The sequence below is a fragment of the Dendrobium catenatum genome, unplaced genomic scaffold, assembly GCF_001605985.2.
Source record: "Dendrobium catenatum unplaced genomic scaffold, ASM160598v2 original_scaffold_254917, whole genome shotgun sequence".
Lineage (NCBI taxonomy): Eukaryota > Viridiplantae > Streptophyta > Magnoliopsida > Asparagales > Orchidaceae > Dendrobium > Dendrobium catenatum.
Window position 1 is genome coordinate 425312 of NW_021573316.1, and position 21194 is coordinate 446505.

The 21194-nt window shown below is 32.8% G+C and overlaps 1 protein-coding gene across 1 annotated transcript; it reads right to left on the reverse strand.

The window, feature by feature from the left end:
• Positions 1-11379: 11379 nt before the first annotated feature.
• LOC110103558 (transport and Golgi organization 2 homolog) lies at positions 11380-17759 on the reverse strand. The gene is made up of 5 exons (XM_020832330.2): positions 17436-17759; positions 17133-17322; positions 13694-13900; positions 12204-12398; positions 11380-12121 (listed from the first exon to the last, which is right to left on the reverse strand). The coding sequence occupies exons 1-5, from the start codon at positions 17516-17518 to the stop codon at positions 11969-11971; spliced, it is 828 nt and encodes a 275-aa protein (XP_020687989.1). The 5' UTR covers positions 17519-17759; the 3' UTR covers positions 11380-11968.
• Positions 17760-21194: the final 3435 nt, after the last annotated feature.

Sequence of the window (21194 nt, forward strand, 5' to 3'; positions counted from 1 at the left end):
TTTATTTGACCGAATGGCGGAAATAACCCTTCGCGTGCATTTAATCTTCATGATGGTAGTAGAATCGGATTTGGCTAAACCGAGACGATAATGTGAATATTTACATAACACCCTTTTAATTAAGTTGTGTAAATTTAGGTTTTAATTAGGATCACTTTCTTATTTTATTTTTTTATAATAATTTTTTACTAGAAAATAATTTTTAAAAATAATAAAAATACTGTCCCAAATCAAGTCTCGATAAGATATGAAACTAAAAAATTAGAAATTCAATGTTTAAAGGCTCAATTAGGGTGAAACTATATATTGAATTGAAAAATGTCTAAGTATTAAAATCGTGTAAATATAATCTAAATTATATAATAATAGAAATATATGATTAAAAATAAAATCATTTAAACAAATAACATATTCAATAATTATAAGTTAAATACTTTTAATATTTAAATTACTAGCATTTTTTTAGCCATAAGCAAAAAAAGATTTCTCTTAACATCTTCAAAGAAGATATCTCCATTCTTGAAAAACTTTTAACTTATATAATCCTTAGGGTGATGAAGATCTTCAAAACATAAATAAGTATGCAGCTCGCATATTTGTGATTAACATTTACATAAGTGCTTTTTATATTTTGAATGTTAAGATTTTATAAAATTTAAATTAATATCTCAAAAAATAATATCTATTTGCAATATTATTATACATATTCAATAAAAGGCATCACATCAAACAAAGATCTCAAAAAATTTACATCCTTTTAAAAGAAAATAAGTTGGAGAGGAATCGCGAGATATCCAACAAAGAGAGAGAATAAATAACTTGGGGTAAGGAGGGAAGAGGGCTAGCGCATGAGGGAAGAGCTAATACTGTCACGATCTTAACAAGAGGCTCGAATTAATAAAGCGAGAACGAATGGTCAGACGATTAACATATTTCTTTCAATAATATAAAATAATTAACAAACTAACATTCCACATATAAATAAAGAGATAATAAAATATTTTTTTTCAATTTAAACATATACATAAACCCTATTTTCATTTGATCTCCTTCTTATGTTGACAAATTCTTATATTTCAGTTATTTATCTGAAATTTTAATTTAACAGTTTATAATATAACAGTTAAACATACATAAAAATAATCATGATCTTTTCCTTGTATAATTAATATATACATAACATTTCATATCACTGCCAAAAAATAGGATTTTCGCAGCATAATAATTCACCTTTCCCGGCGGTTAAAACCGCCACAATTTTATTTGCAGCGGTCGAAGAACCGCTACATAACCGCTGTTTTTGCAATCCGCTGCAACGGCCTTCCTCAGCGGTTTGAAGACCGGCGGGGTAGCTATTTACGTCTAGCATTTTTTTGCAGCTGTTATCACCGCTGCAAAAGTACAGAAATATGGCGGTTTTAACCGCAATAATGGCTAGCGAAATCGACCTGATAGCCGCTTTGAGGCGGTTTTCTGGTCTGTAGTGGCGGTTATAACCGCCACTAACGTCTAGAATTTTTTTTTTTTTTTAATTGTGAAACCTGGCCGTTCACCCTAGATCTAAGTTGGTTAGCCAACTGTGACCGCAAATAGACCTGTAACAAACAATATATAAATATTCATCTTTGGTAAAGCATGACGTTAATTGGTAATCAAGAGTGTTAATATATGAAAGCCTAAAGTAAAAGTCATAACAATAACAATAATAACAAGGAGAAAATTACTATTCCATTCAAGGAAATGAGCAGTTACTAAGAAATGTACAAGTAATAAAACAATTAGAAATCACAAAATGCCAAGTTAAACTCAAGAAAGATTACTAGGAAACACTATTTCTTATATATAACAAGGAAATGAGCACAAAAAATGATCTTACATTTCAAAGTCAAAACAACAAAAGTTTGAAATTACATAAAACATCCACATAACCAAAAGCATCACATCTAATAGTAGTGCTCATCAGCATACTGTTAGGCATCAGATAAATTGTCATTTCCACCCTGAAAATAATATAAAGAGAATGAGATAATAATAATCAAGCAATTTACATTTAACTTAAAAAAAAAAATTGATACCATTTCTGATCCTCCATGGGGTGGATGATTCCTTTGAATTTCTTGCACAAACTGTCTCATCTTATCACGAAATGAGCCAAATTCTCTCGCCTGATTATCACGAAATGATATGAACTCCTCTCTAAGACTAGCTATCTGTCCAAAACTGCTGCCGCTACCACTACCTTCTTCATTTTTGCTTTGAGGAAAGAATCTACTCGGCGTAACACCAAATCCTTGGGTACAAACTCTACCTGAATGTTCTGGTCTCATAACTATAGCAAAAACTCTCTCATTAGCTTCAATACTTCCTTCTTCAGGTGTAAGCCCTTCTTTGGCTAGAAGCTTGCATGCCTGCATCTACAGTTCAAAAACATATAGTTAAATATATTTAAGAATGGATTTATAAAAAAAATTGTAATAACTATATATATGTACCCATCGCTGCATAGCGTCCTCAGATGACCATGTCCCATTTTTGTGCATCCTATTAATTTTCCATAATTGTAATCTGTTCGTAATAGACTACAAAAAATTATAATAACAATGTAAGTTTGAAAATAAAATATTTAGTAGTTATAAATGTTTAATTCCATACCGTTTCTTTTTGTCTTCGAACTGAACTCACACGACCCATTGTGTGAGGACAAGTTTGTTTCATGGCATTGGCATAATTTTTCGCAGCCCAAGAGAACCTCAGACCCTCAAAAATTTAAAGAAATGTCCACCAATCTACTTTCATGTGCAAGGGAGGAATAGACTGACTCAACCAAAAAGAGTAGTAATCAATATTCCTTTATAGGACACAGCTCATCTTGGCCAGTTGGTTGAGAGCCTAGGCTTCCAACTAAAAGGTCTAAGGTTCCAGACTTTGTGTATGCGTTATGTGTGTGAGTTTGCCTTAAATGGCCTAAATGTCCCACACACACACACACACACAAAACATCCCTTTGCACGAGAATGTCATATATAACATCTGTAATATAGCTAACATCCTACAACTCACATACTTCAAATAGAACAACTTGACAAAATAATTTATATAAATGAATATGTTTAACATAAATAAATAAAGCTTTGTTGTAGTAGTCTTAATTCAACATGTGTGAAAATAATAGACAAAATAACTTCCAAGTTGCATAAGTTCACTCTTACAATCTTATATAGTAATTAGAAAGAGCATCCCTAGAGTAAAAGCCTAGTACCACATATAGACCTTGCTTAAAGAAAAAGCTTAGTACCACATGCAAACCATGGTCATAATATTTTTTAACTGCAGCTTATATAATAACAAATGATATAATCTCATAATATCATGGAATCATCATTAGGATCTCACACTTGCCAACCACTATTTAACATTGAGTAACATTTCTAGAATTACAAAATTCTAGATGAGAATAGAGATAATCACATAAATATGTGCACAACTAGAATAGTGAAATGCAAAATTTTATTCAATAAAATTTACAAAACATTAACATAACTTGATTTAATTCAAATTTGTATGAATAAAGTATGGGAACACACGAGTGATGTAATCACTAAAATTTGAGGTAAGATAATATAGCCTATTTGGGGTAGAATTTTTCTTCAATTGCTTCGATCCCTTGAAACAACTTCTATAACCCTCCAAATCCTTGCTTTATTTCCCACAAACTAATTAATCACACAAAAGTCAACCACCCTAGTTTCCCCATTCCACATTTGTTCCAACTACTACTACTCAAACTCTAATGAGAAATCCACCAAAGCCCATTCTCTTCTTGATTTAGGTCATTTATAGGCATGAGGTTGCTCTTGATTGCCGATAAGCTTTTATTTTGTTTGATAACTAGCTTCTCGCATTCATGTTTTTATTTTCTCTTTGATTGATCATTGTTCGGTTCTTTTTTTTTTTTCAAATAATTAGATTTAGGGATAGATGCTTTCATTTAATTTTTGTAGTATGTTTCTATATATTTTTTATTTTGATTTTATCTTTAATAATTTTCTTATATGTTAATTTAGTTTTAGATATATTAAGTAATATTTCTTTGAAAAAAATAGTTAGCAATGATGATTATTGTATTAATGAATATAAGTAATATTACAAGGGTGACAACTAATATAGTTAATAAAGAAGACAAAATATGGAGCACTTAGGTACAAAGAACAAAATAGAGACAACATAAATAAAAATGTCTTAGTCAAGAATAGTTACATAAATTACCATGATTGTTTCCTAAAAATACCGATCATGACTAGTGGTAGTTTGAAAATGGTCCATTGATAGCAACCGATCATACAATGACGAAATTTTAAGAGGATTGGTAGCACACATCCAATCATGACTATCGTTCAATACTACATTTCACTCTCAAACAAACGGGCGAAATTTATAAGGAGGAGCTTTGCATTTCATGTTTAAAAACCAACGACTAAGCTATGGTCGATTAACATAAACCCTAATGATGCAAACGAAGTATATGAAGAAAAACAATGAGAAGAAAAAGAGAAGAAGATGATGAAGGGGAAGAGACTCACAGTGATGAGGATCGAAGCTAGGCACGATCGGTCGGGATTCGCGAGGAGAAGATTTTCGTCGCACCGAAATCCGGAGCCGCTCCAGTTCGCGCGAAGAAGATGGAGGAGAGGAATTAGGGCTTCGGGTCACTTAAAGTTTTCTATGGGATATGCCAACGGTTTTAACCGGTGCAAATTGCAGCAGTTTTAACCGATGCAAATTGCAGCGGTTTTCATATTCAAAACGTAGATTTCGCAGCGGTTTTTAAAACCGCTGCAAAAATCCGCTGCGATAGTCCGTGTTTTTTGGTTATATGCATTACATGTATTTCAAAGAAATTATTTTTTTTTATTTATTTATTTTCTTCTTACATTGCATACTACTACTGCCGTTGCCAGGTCCCAAGTCCTGGATGAGAAAAGTGGAGGGTTGCGTTAGGTAGTCGACAGCCAGCGCATTTCATTTTTCTTTATATATATATATATATATTTAATCGATATATGCACTTTTTATAAGCATATACATATTCATATTATATTGTAACTTTAATAGCTAAATTTTCATCATTTTGGACATAATATACATTCAAACATAAGTAAATAATTAGGCATGACATTGTATTTAAAATTGAAATAAAAAATAAAAGAATATAATTGCTATTTAATAAACATAATCTTCCACTTTATTTTTCTTAATTTAATTTCTTTTATATATTAAACATTCATTCAAGATATATGCTACAACATAATAATTGTGTTAGGAATTGGTCAAGTTTTAGATTATGTTGCTTTGCAATACGCCATATCAATGTTCAATACAGATATATAAATGATATAAGTTGATGTAAAGGTTGTGAAAATTTGAATAAAGCTTTAGAAAATTTTCCTCCAACAGCTACTCTCTCCCCTCACCCTCCCCCTTCTCTCTCTTCCAAGAAGCTCAAGAAGCTTCTCTTCCTCAATCCAAAATCATAACAAGTGGTATAAGAGTATGGTAGAGGCGATCTCGATGAAGAGGGAATGTTCTTGTAGTCTAGATCGAAAGAGAGAGGTTTGTGGTTAGGCACTGGCAAGGGCTCACTATTGCGAGCTACAGGCAAGTCTTTGGCTTTGGGTGGAGTTCAGATGGATGCATGCAAGTTAGTGTGGGGCAGATCCTATGAGTGGATTGCATTAGTGTTGTAAGAGATTATGGGCATTAAGGGAGCAGCAGGCGGATTCGGACAAATTGAGTGAAAATAAGGCATGGGCGCACTCGCGCGGGGTAGGGGCTTAAGTTAGTAAGAGATAGAAGCTCGTGTGGGTCTCACGGGAGATTCGATCAGGTTCATGTGGAGCATGGAACGTCCGGGCAATCGGGCAAATGCTTAGTGAGGGAAGCTTCGGGAAGGTGAATTTGTTATGCTCAAGAATCTAATTTGAAAGAATTATTCTTTTATTATTTTAATAAATAACAACTAGATATATCTAATATCATATATTAGTAATAAAACAAATTACATAATTCAAAACATCAATTTTCACATTTGTATTCATTCCCAAAAATCATATACACCATTCAAGATCTATACAATCAACACATATTTATCATGTCTAGAGTACGAAATAATAATTAAAATAAAAAGAAATAAAATATGAGAAACTCTAACCAGCCTCACACTCATGATCCTTTGCCATGACATGAAATTATTTAATCACATATAATGAGCTAAAAACTCCAACAGCTCACCAAGACCTATAATTGAATTCAATACACAATAAATGAACAATATGCATATCAGGGATCAAATGATAATAATTACATTCATATGATCATTGAATATGTACAGAAATAATAAAATTCATATGCATTAGTAATAGAATCTATAAAGAGTAAAACATTACAATAAGAAAAACAATAAATTAGTAAATCATTACGAGTGTCAAATCCGTAAAGTAATCGTCATATTCATAATACCAATCACTATATAAATCGTATAATATATTAAATAAAAATATTGGTAAAGACTATTGAAATCATGTTAATATAATAAAATCATAAAAGAGTGTGTACTCATATTATCCAAGTATTTTAGATCACGTGCTCAGTATATCTCATGCTTCATCAATAAATAAATCAATAGTATCAATATCTAAATCGGTAATAATAATCTAGTGGCAGGAGCAATAAAATAATGCAATACCAATAAATCTGTGTCGTAACAATAAATCCATCCGATAATAAAAACAATGTATCAAGAACATGCATTTTAGTAGTCACACTAAATAAGTAAGAAGTCATGGCTATCACTGTATTTTTCTGAATTGTATTATTATCAGTAAAATGCTGACTCAGTAAATAGAAACATCACTATTTGCCCGATAGTGTAGTAATCATCTCCTTATAACTCTCAATCAGTATCACGGGAATCAGTAGATGATAACGCCAAATCATAGTTTTTAAAAGAAAGCTCGTCTGGCCACCATCCAGTACATGAAAACCAGTCTGCAACCAACTGGTCAATCAGTCCTGACTTGTCTTTTACATACACATTTATCATAGCACTTTAACATAATCTCAATATCATATCCACATTTTTTTTCTAATATATTGCAACAAATGATGCATAATTGAAAATAATTCAGAAAATATTTAAAATGTTTTAATTGTATATAACAAAAATCTTACTGAGCAAAAATTTACATTTTTAAAATTTAACCAAATTACAATATATTACATAAAATAATATTATGAAGCTTTAGTTGAACTAAATCACTATTTTTAAACGTTAAAATAAATTTTTGAGTAGGCAAAAAATCGCTATATTTTCAAAATCATCTGGTAAAAAATCTCAAATAACTACTAAAAATGTTTATAATCACAATTTCTATAATATATAAAAAGCATATGGTGAAAGTTTACCAATACAAAAGTATTCTTGTTTTTTTATAACGGAAACACAAATTAGATCAAAAAAACACCAAAAATATAACATCTTTGAAAATCAGAAATAGGGTAAATATTTCTTACAGCAAGACGAGTAAATATCCCAACAGACTCGACTGATAAAAATTGTTCCACGGCCTCCAAATCTATATTTGTCTTTTTCCCTCTCCTCTCTCTCTCTCTCTCTTAATATCTTAAATGAAATCTTTGTTGCCGAAATCAAGAAGAGAAAAAAAGATTTAATGAAGTTATTAAGTGACTTTAGACATTTTTAATAAAATATTTAAATAAATATTTAATTTATTCAAATTTTAATAGAAAATTTATATAAATCAATTTGGGATTTTAAAAAATTATCTATAAAATAAATCATATTATTTAAAAAATAATGGTGAAATTAGTTTACAAAACGGACAATTAACAGTCCTAAAATCCTCAATTGCACTGATAGATATCAATTTCTTAAGAATTTTTACTTATGCCTAAAAATTATGAAAAAAATCGAGCAAGTAAAATAATATAATAGCAATGATATGGTGAAGAAAGTTTGCAATTTGGAGTTATATTGACTTAAAGATTTAATTTACCTGAGTCAAAATACGAGTTATTACAGAAGTTTGTTAGACGGGTGGAGGAAAGATGAGACGTTCTATGTTTTCTGGTGGATTTAATTGGTGAGAGGAAGGTTACAAGGCTAGGAAGATTTAAAAAAGACATAGAAATAGTGTGATTATCGTGATTGGAGGGAGTATAATCGCAGCTGGGGGCCGCTTGACCTATTCACGAGCGAAAGAGAGGAGGTCCTCTTGGTTCAAACGTAAGGCATAGGCTTCGACTTGGCTCAACCTTGTGCAAAGATCAGTTCAAGCATTGCATAGGTCACACGAATAACTTGGACCGGCCGATCCAAGCACAATATATCACAGTAACAAACATAAATTAACTCACAGTAGTAAACAAACCATAAAGTGAGAAGTCCAAATACCCAAAAAGGCAAATCACCCTTTGTGGACTTTCGAAAGGACACCACCCAGCGAGTGAATAGAATGTGAAGGGTATACGATCGCTCCATCCCAATGGATGAGATGATTGCAGGCCTCCGCGTTCTTCGCAAGTCGGCCAATGGGATGGCAGATTAGATCATACATACGACTAACCATTGAGGATAGCGGCTCTCGCCATCGCACCTTGATGGGTGATAATATGCATGACCTGATCTATATCACGGGATTTCTCCCACCCGTTACATCAGCTTGAGTGGAGTTTATGTGTTTTCAAAATTAAATTAAGGCTTAGATTGAAGTTCAATTAAGAGTGTTTTAAATTCTGAAGAGTTTGAGATATTATGAGTAATTTTCTGATTTAAAATGAATTTATTAGAATTTTTTTGAAGTTATCAGGGCTTAATTAAGGGGAAAATTAGGATTTGTTAATTAAGTGATTTATATGATCCTAAAAATTTCTATAAAATTATAAGAGATTTAAGATACCACTAAGTTTAAGTGTGTAAAGTTTCATATCAATCAGAGATCTACCCTAGCTCGTAGAATGTTTCTAAGTTCGCTAAACGGGTCATTAATTTTTATCCTTAAAATGTCGATAAATTAAGTAGGTTTGAATTCAATGTTAATGACTAACCTATGGGGTAACATGAAGGGCATGCAGTAAAATAAAACACACTAAATCCTAATATCTAGGATGGTCTAAGCTAAGTGCACATGCAAAATGTGATAAAATAATGATTAAGCATACTTAACGATGTGATTAGTGAATGATTGGAGCTCAATCATCCACTAATCTTCTCCCCATGATTTCTATTCATATGCATGATCAATATTTAAAATTTCACAAAGTGATTCTCCCAAAATTAAGAAATGAACATATATGTAATTTAAAATACACATATATATTAATAGATAAACATATAAGTTTAAAAATAGAATAATTAAAAAATAATTTCATGTTCATACTCATGGGAGATCCACTTGTCACCCGATCAAGGCTTCAAAATAATTTCAAAAATAATTTTTAATTTAAAAATAATTAATATATTATACATTTAAATAATAATTAAATAATAAAAGTAATTAAATAATAAATAAAGAATATATAAAAATATTATTTTTTTATGTATGAAAATGATTTTATAATAATCTGGATTCTAATCCAATTGAATGACATAAGTCTTAAAAGTAAGGCATTTTCATCTTTAAGTCTCTATCTTCGAGTGGATCATCTTCCTCCAGATCAATTTCCTTCGAATTGTCTTTGTAGAGCTCGTCCTTCAGAATAGTACCCAAATGAGAAAGAAACTTCCTGTGAGGGGTCTTTCTTACTCCCTTTGGGTGCCTAGTGTTTGAAATGCCTCATTTTTTAAGACTTTCATAATTTGATACTTTACATCAAATTATATCATTAAAAAAAACTAGGCTCTCCTGTAAGGTTATCCTAAGCAGTTAAAAATAGAAAATCCCAAGCATTATGTATATGAAGAGCAAGGTACACAATGACAATCACACTTGGCCATGCTCTTTTAATTTTAACATCTCTAACATCAACCCTAATATAACCCATAATTAAAAATCTCACGTTAAGGAGATTTGGAGAAAGAACAAAAGCAAACATCCCTAATATCAACCCTAATTAACATATTTATATTCCCAAGCCTATCATTGATGGTTATGATTAGATCTAGAGCTAATTAGGAGGGAGGGGAGATAATTAGAATGAGATTTTGCTCCCCTAGGGATTTAGAAAGATTTTAATGCATTGAATGGATTTAAATTAACCTAAATAGGTCAAATTGACCCATTAAGACTTGGGTTGACCAAGTCAAAGGTTGACTTGGTCAACTTGGTCAAGTAGACCGAAATGGGTGAGGGGTTTGAACCTAAGATGGCCTTGCATTGAATTAGAGCTAATTTGACCCAATAGGGCATAATGGGTCAACCTGGGTTGACCTTATCAACCAGGTTGACCCAAGGCATGAGTTTGGGTCCAATAGGTTGGGCTTGACCTACTGAGTCCAAGGGAAAAGAGGTTTGAGCTTGAGATGAAGTGGAATTGATTTGAAATCAAAAGAAAGCATTTGGGTCAATTTGGATCAACCTGGTTGACCTGGTCAACCAGGTTGATCAAGGGCCTGGGTTTAGGCTCAACAAATTTGGTTTGACCCATTGTACTTAAGGGAAGTGGCCTTGGGGTCTGACTTGATTAGTTTGACCAAGTCAACTCCTTGACCCAAGTAGTTAAGTGAAAAACAACGTCAACACCCTCCAGCTGAGCACAACCTTGTAATGTCTAATTTCATCCCTTGAGAAAATAAGAACCAACTGTGGATTTAATCCAAACTAATGCAACATAATGCTAGTAAATAAGAGTACATATCTCTCCAGATCATCATCTTAGATATATTTTAATTACAGAAAACTTATGAAATAAAATAAATCAAGTAATCAAAATAAACAAATTATAAAAAGATAATTGCTTGATGTGATGCCTCTAATGAAAATAAACACCGAGATTTTCACCAACTTGAAGTCCACGCAGCAGCAGTAATGGCAACCCAATCTATCAAATATTTTCCAGCAATTTTACAAACCAGACATAGCTATAATATTTTAAGCTAAATGCCAGACCACCTAAAAGTCCTTATCAAGATCAGTGTCAATTAAATTAACACATAGCACCAGCCATTAAAGACTTCAGAAAGCTTACTTACTTGTACCCTCTTTGATTGTTAAGACATTTCATGCTTGTCCTGGTGTGAAATGGAATCACATAAAGGATTAAAAATCTTAAACCATCGGCTGCAGATTCATAATCAAATCCTAAAGTGCTTAGCGAGATCCAAACAGTAGCCATATGTATGAGAACAAGCTCTGAATATAAGTGTAAACTTCGGAACAAAAAGGATAATTTAATGAAAAAAATAACCAACCATAACTTCTTTACAACTGTGTAAGAATTATATTAAATAAAACTACAAAGAAGGAGAAGCTAAGGCAACATAGGCTTCGTTTAGGACGGCTTTCTTATTGTTTTCTGAGGCAGTTTTTTTAGTACAAAAATTTTTGTACTAAAAAACTGTTTTAAAAAACAGTAAGAAAGCCGTTTCAAACAAAGCCGTAATCAGTGTTATATATCAATTTGAAGAACAGTAAAAGAAAACTTAGAAGAAGCTTCTCCTACTAAACTCGAGAAATGGTTGTAGCTTAGCAGTGTAATGACTTCAACTTAGGAGAAATGTACAGGATATCACAAAAGGCCTCGTTATTGGCAAATTATTAGGTTCGGACATCGAACAAAAAGAATCATCTGAATTTCTCTCTGTCTACAGTAAAAGTGCAGTCAAATCGCAGTTACTATAGCAGTTGCACTTTGACTGTGTTTTTACTGTAGACAGAAAAATCCGGATGATTCTCTTTGTCCGGTGTTCGAACCTAATAATTTCTCATCGTCACTTGGTCTTCCGACAAAAATCCTAGTCTTCCTTTTGCTTCAAATCGTCCATCTGAAACTCGAAGGTGTGTTCCCTCCATTCTCCATCATTTACATCCAAGTATCTCTCATAGAAGCTTACCTCCCCATTTGATACCACAGATAGCGCAGCCATGCTTCGAGTTCCATACCGACCCTTTGGTGGCAAAAAATGAGAAGTGTTAAGATAATGCCCGTTCAAGTCGACTCATAAGAGTGGAGAGAGAAATTTGAGTTACCCTTTTGCTCTCAATATCAACAAAGGTCGAACTCAAATTGAACTCCCACTCAGGCTCACAGCCAGTATTAGGCAATCTATTTAAATCAGCTTTAACACTGTCACTCATAAGGTTCACAAATACTTCCTTCTCTGGGATTTCTTCATTACCATATCTCCTTAGAAGTTTGTTAAAGTTCTCATGGAGCCGCAGGGCCTACAAAGAATCTCCAGAATTAAATAAAGTACTTAAAAAGATAAAAATGATTGTTTTATGTAGTTGCTTCTTGAATAGTTTTAAAACTATTGTGCAGAATGGTTACTATCAGAGGTTTCACATAGCATGGGCTGAAGAAACATGTAGAGTAATGCTTCAATTAGTGTTGTGAAGGTTTGCTGGAATTTAAAGTTATAAGAAGTGGGAAATGTTAACAGAAGAAATCATGGTTGGTTCATTTCCTTAGAACTTTTTAAGTAATTAAGAACAAGTGGTCAATTGATCTGACATCAGAGCTAGCAGTAGCGACCGCGGACGGTTGTGAAACATGTCCAAGGTCAAAACCCTCCATAGCTCTGCTTAAAAAGCTATTGAAGATTTTCAAGTAATGAAAAAAATATTATTTATTGACTTTATATGTAGTATCAATTAATTTATTTACATATTTGGACATAAATTCATAATTTGAATAAATGATTATATAACTATTGCATCATTAGTTATAATACAACAACAACAACAACATCAAGTCTTTGTCCCACTACGTGGGGTCGGCTACATGAATCCTTTTTCGTCATTTTGTCCTTTTAAAAGTCAAATTCTCATTTAAATCTAATAAAGAAGATGTCATTTCAAATATTTTCTAACCAAGTCTTTTTAGCTCTACATCTACCTTTCTTAACATAAGTCAAATCTAATACCTCTACTCTCCTAAAAATCTAATATCTCAACTTTCCTAACCGGGTCATCGAAAGGCCTCCATTTAATGTGACCAAACCATCTAAGGCGGTTCTCTCTAATCTTATCTTCCACTGGAGCTACTCCAACATTTTCACGTATATGCTCATTTCATATCCTATCTCTAAGGGTAAAGCCACTCATCCACCTAAGCATCCTCATCTCTACAACACTTAACTTAGTATTATGCTTCTCTTTTAATGGCCAACATGTATCAGTAGTTATAATAATCATCTGAAATACAAATTACTACGTATGGAATAATAATTATACATAACATAAGGGATTAACATTTACTTACTACTTACATATGCAACTAAACCATATTATATATTTCTAGCTGAACAATAATAACCATCAAGAAACCATGAGACAAATCTAGTAGGAAAATAAAAGATTATACAAAAAACAACCCAAAAGGCAATAGGCCTAGTGCTGTCAGGTTTTACTTATTAAGATCTCCAAACATAAGAAAAAATGAATGTCAAGGAAAAAAGAACTATAAACAAGGAATATAATATTAGTGAATTTTGATTTGCAGAAACTGAGTGGTTTACCTTTGGCCAAGGAGTGTCTAACTTTGCATTAGAGAGCACGTGAAGACCTGGAGAAACAATCTGAACTGAAGCAGGCTCACCTTCTGGTCTATTAGAAACATAAACCATGACTTTTGAGCGGATATCAGCTAATATTAGATTGAAACCATTGTATTCAGTTGCTTCTTTAGCCGTCTCCTCTGCATATTCCAAAGGACTCATGTGGCTCTGCTTACAAAGTGGAGCATAAAATAATGAGAAGAAAAATATATAATGGCATGTATCAATTGAATGGAACTAGGAAAAAGACATCCCCACCACCTATTTGGGCCTCTCAGTTTAAATATTTATTTGATGTTTTGTTATAGCTATTGATGGTTCGTATTTTTCTTTGTTGTTGCTAACTGATCTATTGGCCCCTACCATTTGTTGGCTTGCTTAGGGAGTTCTTTGATTTATAATGCTTGGTTGACTACAGACCTGCCTAGTTTCAAGCTAATCAAGGACTCTCTTTATTGGTTAATTGTTGTTGACTTTGGTCAGTTTTGACGTCCTCTTCATTCTGACCAGAGCGCAAAAATACCTCCACACAAGTTTTTTTGGGTGCTTGGGGCAATTTTTCACATGACTTGTAATGGCCTATTTGATTTGATAATCCGCTATCGATGTTTTGTGCCATGTTTACTGGTTTTGAATTCTCATTTACATTGCTGGTACATGTTTATACAGGCTTTCTTTTGAGTTAAATTCCTTTTGGTTATCAAATCTATTGTTTGGCTGAAATGGTTGTCACTTTGACCCACCCTCAGCACTTTTTTTATTGGTTAATTTAAGTTGAGTTGCGATTTTCAATTGAACCAAAATAAAGTGAGAAAAATATAAAATGGTGAAAGTAACAGAATAACAAAACTATAATAAAAGTAAGGGGTAGGTTGGTGATATTGATGAAATATATATACATATACATGAAAATGTTGAAAGCAGAAATTAAGTGTTGGATTCATTAAGAAGTAAGCACATAGAGAGCCCAGATAGAAAAGGCAGTCTTAGACGTTCTAGAGACCAACTGTAGGTTTGTGAGAGAACTATAACAACAAAAAACAAACAACTTAAGCACAGGCAAGATAGGCAGCACATCTAATGAAATAGCAAGAAGAGAACCCATAGAACATCAATGAAGCCCATCTTAAACTTTAGAATTATCTCAATAAATCTGAAAGCACTGTACAACAACATCAAGCCTTTATCCCACTACGTGAAGTCAACTACATTAATACTTTTTCTCCATTGTGTCATGTTAAGAGCCAAATTCTCATTTAAATCTAAAAAAAATAGGTCATTTCTAATATTTTCTAACCAATTTTTAGATCTACCTCTACCTTTCTTAACATAAGTCAAATCTAATACATATACTTTCCTAACCGGGCCTCGGAAGGCCGCCGTTTTATGTGACCAAATCATCTAAGGCGACTCTCTCTAATTTTATCTTCCACGGGAGCTACTCCAACCTAGGGGTGTAAGTGAGCCGAGCTTATCAAGCCACGAGCTTGATGAAACTTGGCTCGTGAGCTCGCGAGCCGGCTTAATCATTATTAATATTAAAAAAATTAATAATTAAAGAGAATAATATTTAATAAAAAACAAGATTTGGATAAGATTTGAGCAGAAGAAGACCGGGATTCAGGATTGGAGGGAGAAAATCTGGATTTGGGTGAGGGAAGGTATGTTATTAACAAAAAAGATGATGAATGTAGTAAAAAAAAATACAAAACATTAAAGCATTTAATGCATTTAATGTATCATGCAGCATGCAGCTGCCAACTGCTCTTTTTTTGGAAAACGAACAAAGCATAACTCAAAGCATTTAACTGTTGTTCATTAATTATTTTTAAAAAACTAATCTTCCCCAATAAAAAAATGTTCTTCTTCATCTTTTGCTTGGAGAACAAACCGAGCTCTTAAGATTCTTCATCATGTCGCTAAGCTCAAAGGCTCGAATTGAGCATAACTCCGTGAATCGTGACCATGCCTCTTTGTCGATGTCCTTTCTTCCTCTTTCTTCGGTGAATTAAGTGAGTTACTGAAGGCAGTCCAAGCTTGCAAGTCAAGCTCGAGCCCGTGACAACTCAGGCGAGCGAAATGAAATGCAAACGAACGAACAGGCCGCTCAACAGTCTCGTAGCTTGCTGGAATCAGGAAGCAGGAATTCTGATTTACGTGCAGAATCGAATCGCTCGATGAGCCAACCTGCAGTGCGACGAGTCGAGCTCGAGCTCAAGTTCGAGCCGACTTTCTGACCGACGAGCCGAACTCAATAAAGACACTACTTTACTCGACTTGACTCGTTTACACCCCTACTCCAACATTTTCACATATATGCTCATTTCGTATCCTGTCTCTAAGAGTAAAGCCACTCATCCACCTGAGCATCCTCATCTCTACAACACTTAATATTATGCTTTATGCTCCTCTTTTAATGGCCAACATTCTGCACCATTAAGGATTGCAGGTCTCACCACCATCTTATAGAATTTTCCCTTAAGTTTGATGGGAAATTTTCTTTCACGAAACAAGCCTAGTGCATTTCTCCACTTCAACCATCCAACTTGAATTATGCTGATAATATCCCCATCTATTTCACCATCACTCTGAACAATAGGCTCAAGATATTTAAAACGTGTACTCTTATTAATGACTTGATCGCCCAAAGTCACAAACCCTCCACTAGATCTATTACAACTAAAATTATAATCCATATATTCAGTTTAGATCTACTCAAACGAAAACCTTGCATGCCTAAAAACAGAAGTATCTAAGCACTTTAGACCTAAAAAATATTATATCTAAGCATGAAGCATGAAATACACCAAGTTCCTTGCATGCCTAAAGCAAAAGTAGAATAAGGAAATTTTGCAGTCTAAATAAACAACTTTCAGAACCAAATAAGGAAAATGATCATTGGGGATCAACGCTAAGATTTTAAGCAATCAAATTAAAGACAACAAGATCAAGCCTAGAAAAAAGTAATAAAGTTTGAAAATGTGAAACCTTTTTAGGGGATGTTTCTTCATTCATTGTCATTTGTCATATAAATGACAGTTTATGTTGTCAAAAAGTGGATAATTTAGTTCAAAGTTTTTTTCTGCAAAAGAAGTTATGCACTTTACAATACATCCGCCTAGTTTTGAGTCGTCTTTAGTGTCTATTACATAATTGGAGAGGTTCTCTTCCACAAATATGTTATAAATATTGCAAGTTACAAATTCAAAAATATATTCTTCATTTATATTTGGTCAGCTAATTTCCATGCAGCACAAAGCAAGATAAAATTAAGAGCTTTAAATGATTCGTAAACAAAAGCATACCATGGATACATCAAAATACTAGCAGCAATGCAAACTAAAACTAAATATACAGAAGAAGATCTAAACCCTAAACCCTAAACCTAATTCAAAATTACCTGCAAGAATCTAAGGGTCAAATCTCCCCTACTTTTTGCAGTAGAGGAAGGGTTCGGCTCCCTATAATTAGTAAGGAAAGCCAATCTTCCACTTCTTGTACATCCCAGCCATGTTCCACCAGCTAATTCATCCCTTCCTCCCAAAATCTTATCATCGGCCTCCCCCCACCACTCCACTGGCCGTGTAGGCCTGCATACAAATCCCAATCCGATGACAAATATTGAATTTTTAGGTTAAAAAAAGTGAAAATGTGTCAGTTCTTATTCATCAAAACGTATTAAGGGTTTGGTAGATCGCCTTGCCTGTCGTGGTACTCATCTCTATTGGACAAAAGAAAAAGCGAATACTTGGGATGATTCTGCCAAATCCAAGCAGCTATGCACATATTTTCGTCTCCTTCTTCTCCTTTCTTTCCACTCCCTTCAACTACTTGTAAAAAACGCTCTTTTTAAGAATCGCATAATCGAAAACAAAACTGGGACTTCTCTCGCCCAAACCACGAAGGCGGCAGGATTGAATGCCCAAATTCTAAAAATTTGGCAAATTATTCTAAGCGACTCTGTAGGCAGTGCACAGACCATCCGCGCAGAATAATTTCTCTCAAAATTTACCGGTTGTGCTGATTTGCTTAAATTTATCAGACTGAGGGGGTTTTTGGTTGGAAATAAAATATGGGTAAAATGTTTCAAATGCAGTGTTTTTAAAAATATTGATATTAGATTGGATGAAAAAGAAATGTAAATTAAATAAAATAAATATAATGCAAATCATTGTAGTTCATTTTTTAAGATAAATTAAACTCGTTCAATTTTGAGCAAGAACTGTTTACACCACATGCAAGTCTACTTAATCACCGCCACCACCACCACCACCGGCCACCACTGTCGCAGCTGGCTGCCATCACCTTTAGATTTTACACTATATTCATTTTACTTCAAACCAAATAAAAAAAACATTGACCCTCATTTACTTTATACTCGTGCGAATTATTTTGAAACATTTCTTTTTGTATTGCATTCTTTTTATAATGCATTCCTTTCTTAGTCAACCAAAAAACCGTCCAAAAAAAATATTTTTATGGAAGAAGATTTATTTTAGTGTCATGGTTTAAATCTTGGATTATGAAGTCGTGATGCTATTTTATTTAATGGGCACATGTGAGCTTTGATATGCATTAGAATGATTAATTATGATTAACGAAAATTTTTTAAGTGTGAGGAAGAGCATGCTTATATTTAGATATAATTTATTAATGATTTTCCTTTAAATAGTGTGGTGTTTTTTATAATTAATTAGATGTATAAAAATTATTATTTATACGACCTTTTAATAAAACTAAAATATGTAATACTCAAAAATTTTAAATAATTTATTTTTCACACAACAAAATTATAATTATTTATATAAATAATTACAGCCCCACCAAATAGACTTTTAACACCCCCCATAAATAAAAGCATTAACCAAAAAACATAAACTTTTTCAAATGAAGATTAATTCATTTGGGACAACTTTCTTACTCTTTCTTAAATTAATTTTTAGTATAAAAATTCTAAAAAGTTGTTTCAAAAAGCAGTAAGAAAATTATCTTAAAGCTTAAAAGAGTATACTTGAGGAACTTTTATTAGGTCAGGACACCTGACGTAGATCTACATCTGGATGTCAATAAAATGTCGCCACGTGCTCTTACTCTTTACCGCACGGCACAACGACCCGACCCGGACCGGAACCCGATATTGCTACGTATTGCTCGGTATTGTTAGGTATTGCTTGGCAATAACGAAAAATATCGCTTTTTCAAGACCAATACCGAGCAATACCTAACAAAACCGAGGTATTGCTCGATATTGCTAGGTATTGGTCTTGACATAATGGTATTTCTCGTTACCGAGCAATACCTAACAATACCCTGGTCTGCACAAATCAGCTAATACATAGCAATAGCGAGTTCTGGTCCGGGCCGGGTCGTCGGGCCGCGCGGTAAAGAGTAAGAGCACGTAACAATATTTTATTGGCATCCGGATGTAGAGCTACGTCAGATGTCCTGACCTAATAAAAGTTTCTATTTGAGATGATTGTAACTTTCTATAAAAATGATTATAAAGCTTTGTGTAATAAAATTAATTTTTTTTAATGCTATTATAAATAGCATCTTCCTAGCATATTTTTTTTTAACATATTAAAAAAATAATAGCAAATATAAGTATATAACTATGATTGTGATGTAAAAAATAAAGAAAAAAAAAAATATCCCAAATTGACATTAAAATAGTTGTTTAATGCGTCCAAGGATTTGTCAAAAAATAATTACATCATAATTTAATAAAAATAATTAACAGAAAATGAAATCCCGGATTTCCCTCAGGCTGGTGATTATTATTGTTTCCAGCAACGTACAGTTTAATATTAATATAACATTTAAAACCCACTTAAACCAAAGCGATAAAAACAAAATCTCCCATTAACGCTGGACCAGAAAACTTTGTTTTTAGGACATTTAGGCAAATTAGATAAACTCTCAAAAACATCACATATGTAAGCCTTGAATTTAATGTTTCTTAGTTGATAATTAAAGATTCCGACCAACAAATTAAGGAGAGCTGTGCCTGGACAACATAACTCGCACGTAACATTCGAAAAGTACCCGTGGCACGATTGAACGTCACGTGGCATATGGTGCATGTCGGTGTGTTAAGTCGGGTGATCTTTGGTTCGACTTAGCCGACATTAAAGTTTCGTTTGGGACGACTTTTTTATTGTCTTCGTAACCATTTGTATGTTAAAAATTTGATGTCTCATATAAATCTCTGTCTTCTTGTAAAGTTGAATGCATTAAACTTTTACTATATTATCACGAATATTCTAACATGCAATTAAGAAATATTTATATATTTAATATTATAATTATTGCATGTTATAATATTTTTGATAGCATAGTAAAAAAAGTTTAACGTCTTATCATTATATTGAGATCTAACACATATAAATAACATAGGAGCTACAAAAGACATCAAAACTTTCTCATGGAAAAATCAGAAAAGGGAAAAACTATGGGGATTAGCCTAGTTGAAATAATTAAACAAGTGTTTTTCATTAATTATAATTTTTGCATCTTCTCATGATTGAAAAATATGTTTATACAATATCATGATTAATGGACATAAAGTGTGGTCAGATAACAACGGTCAGAGTACCGTGTCATGTGATAAAAGTTAGAGAATTATGTTGGGTGATGGCTGACGAATGACTCTAGTAAGACAACCATAATTTAGTGAAGATGATCAAAAAGTCGAAGTTGGGCGAAGATGTTTAGATGCTCATTTTTGGATGATGGTGTCGATTATTTGACGCCAACATTAGGTTGTTCGCATGATTCCAGACAGGTCGTGGTTCAACGATGGGGGTTCGATGTCGTTGGTTGGATGATGGTGAAGTGATGGTGCTTGTGAGGAACTACAAGATTTTTTAATATGTGCAATGGTACAATTCCTATATAAAATTGCACCATATGCACATCTTTTCCTATTTTATTTTGATTAACTTAAGAAAAAAAAATCTCATCCTTTCAACAATTCATCAAATTTTGATTGAAGCAATAACAACGAGTAATGATCGAATCACATCAAATATACAAATGTTGCATTATTTAATCTAAAAAAGAATACTAAATACTTAATAAAATGAAATTAAACAAATTATGATTAAAAATTCTAACAAAGCCAAACCATAAAAAAATCAAAATGGAAAATTTTTGGGTCAAGATATTAAAATTAACTTTTGATAAAAATAGGATTTAGAGCATTAAATTAACTTTAAGATGAGTTATTTATTTAGATTGTTTTTCTTAAAATAAATCAAATAATTTGATGCGAAATTTTTTTCTTCCACTCTTAACAACTGGTCATGGGTGTTAAAATAGGTTGACGGGTCAGGTTTGAGTCCTACTCGAAAGTAATCATACCAAATCTAGTTAACCTGATTCCGTCTGTTTAATGAACGAGTCAAAAATATCAATAAGATTATGAACCGTTAACCCGTATTGTTCAATTTTTTTTTTACTT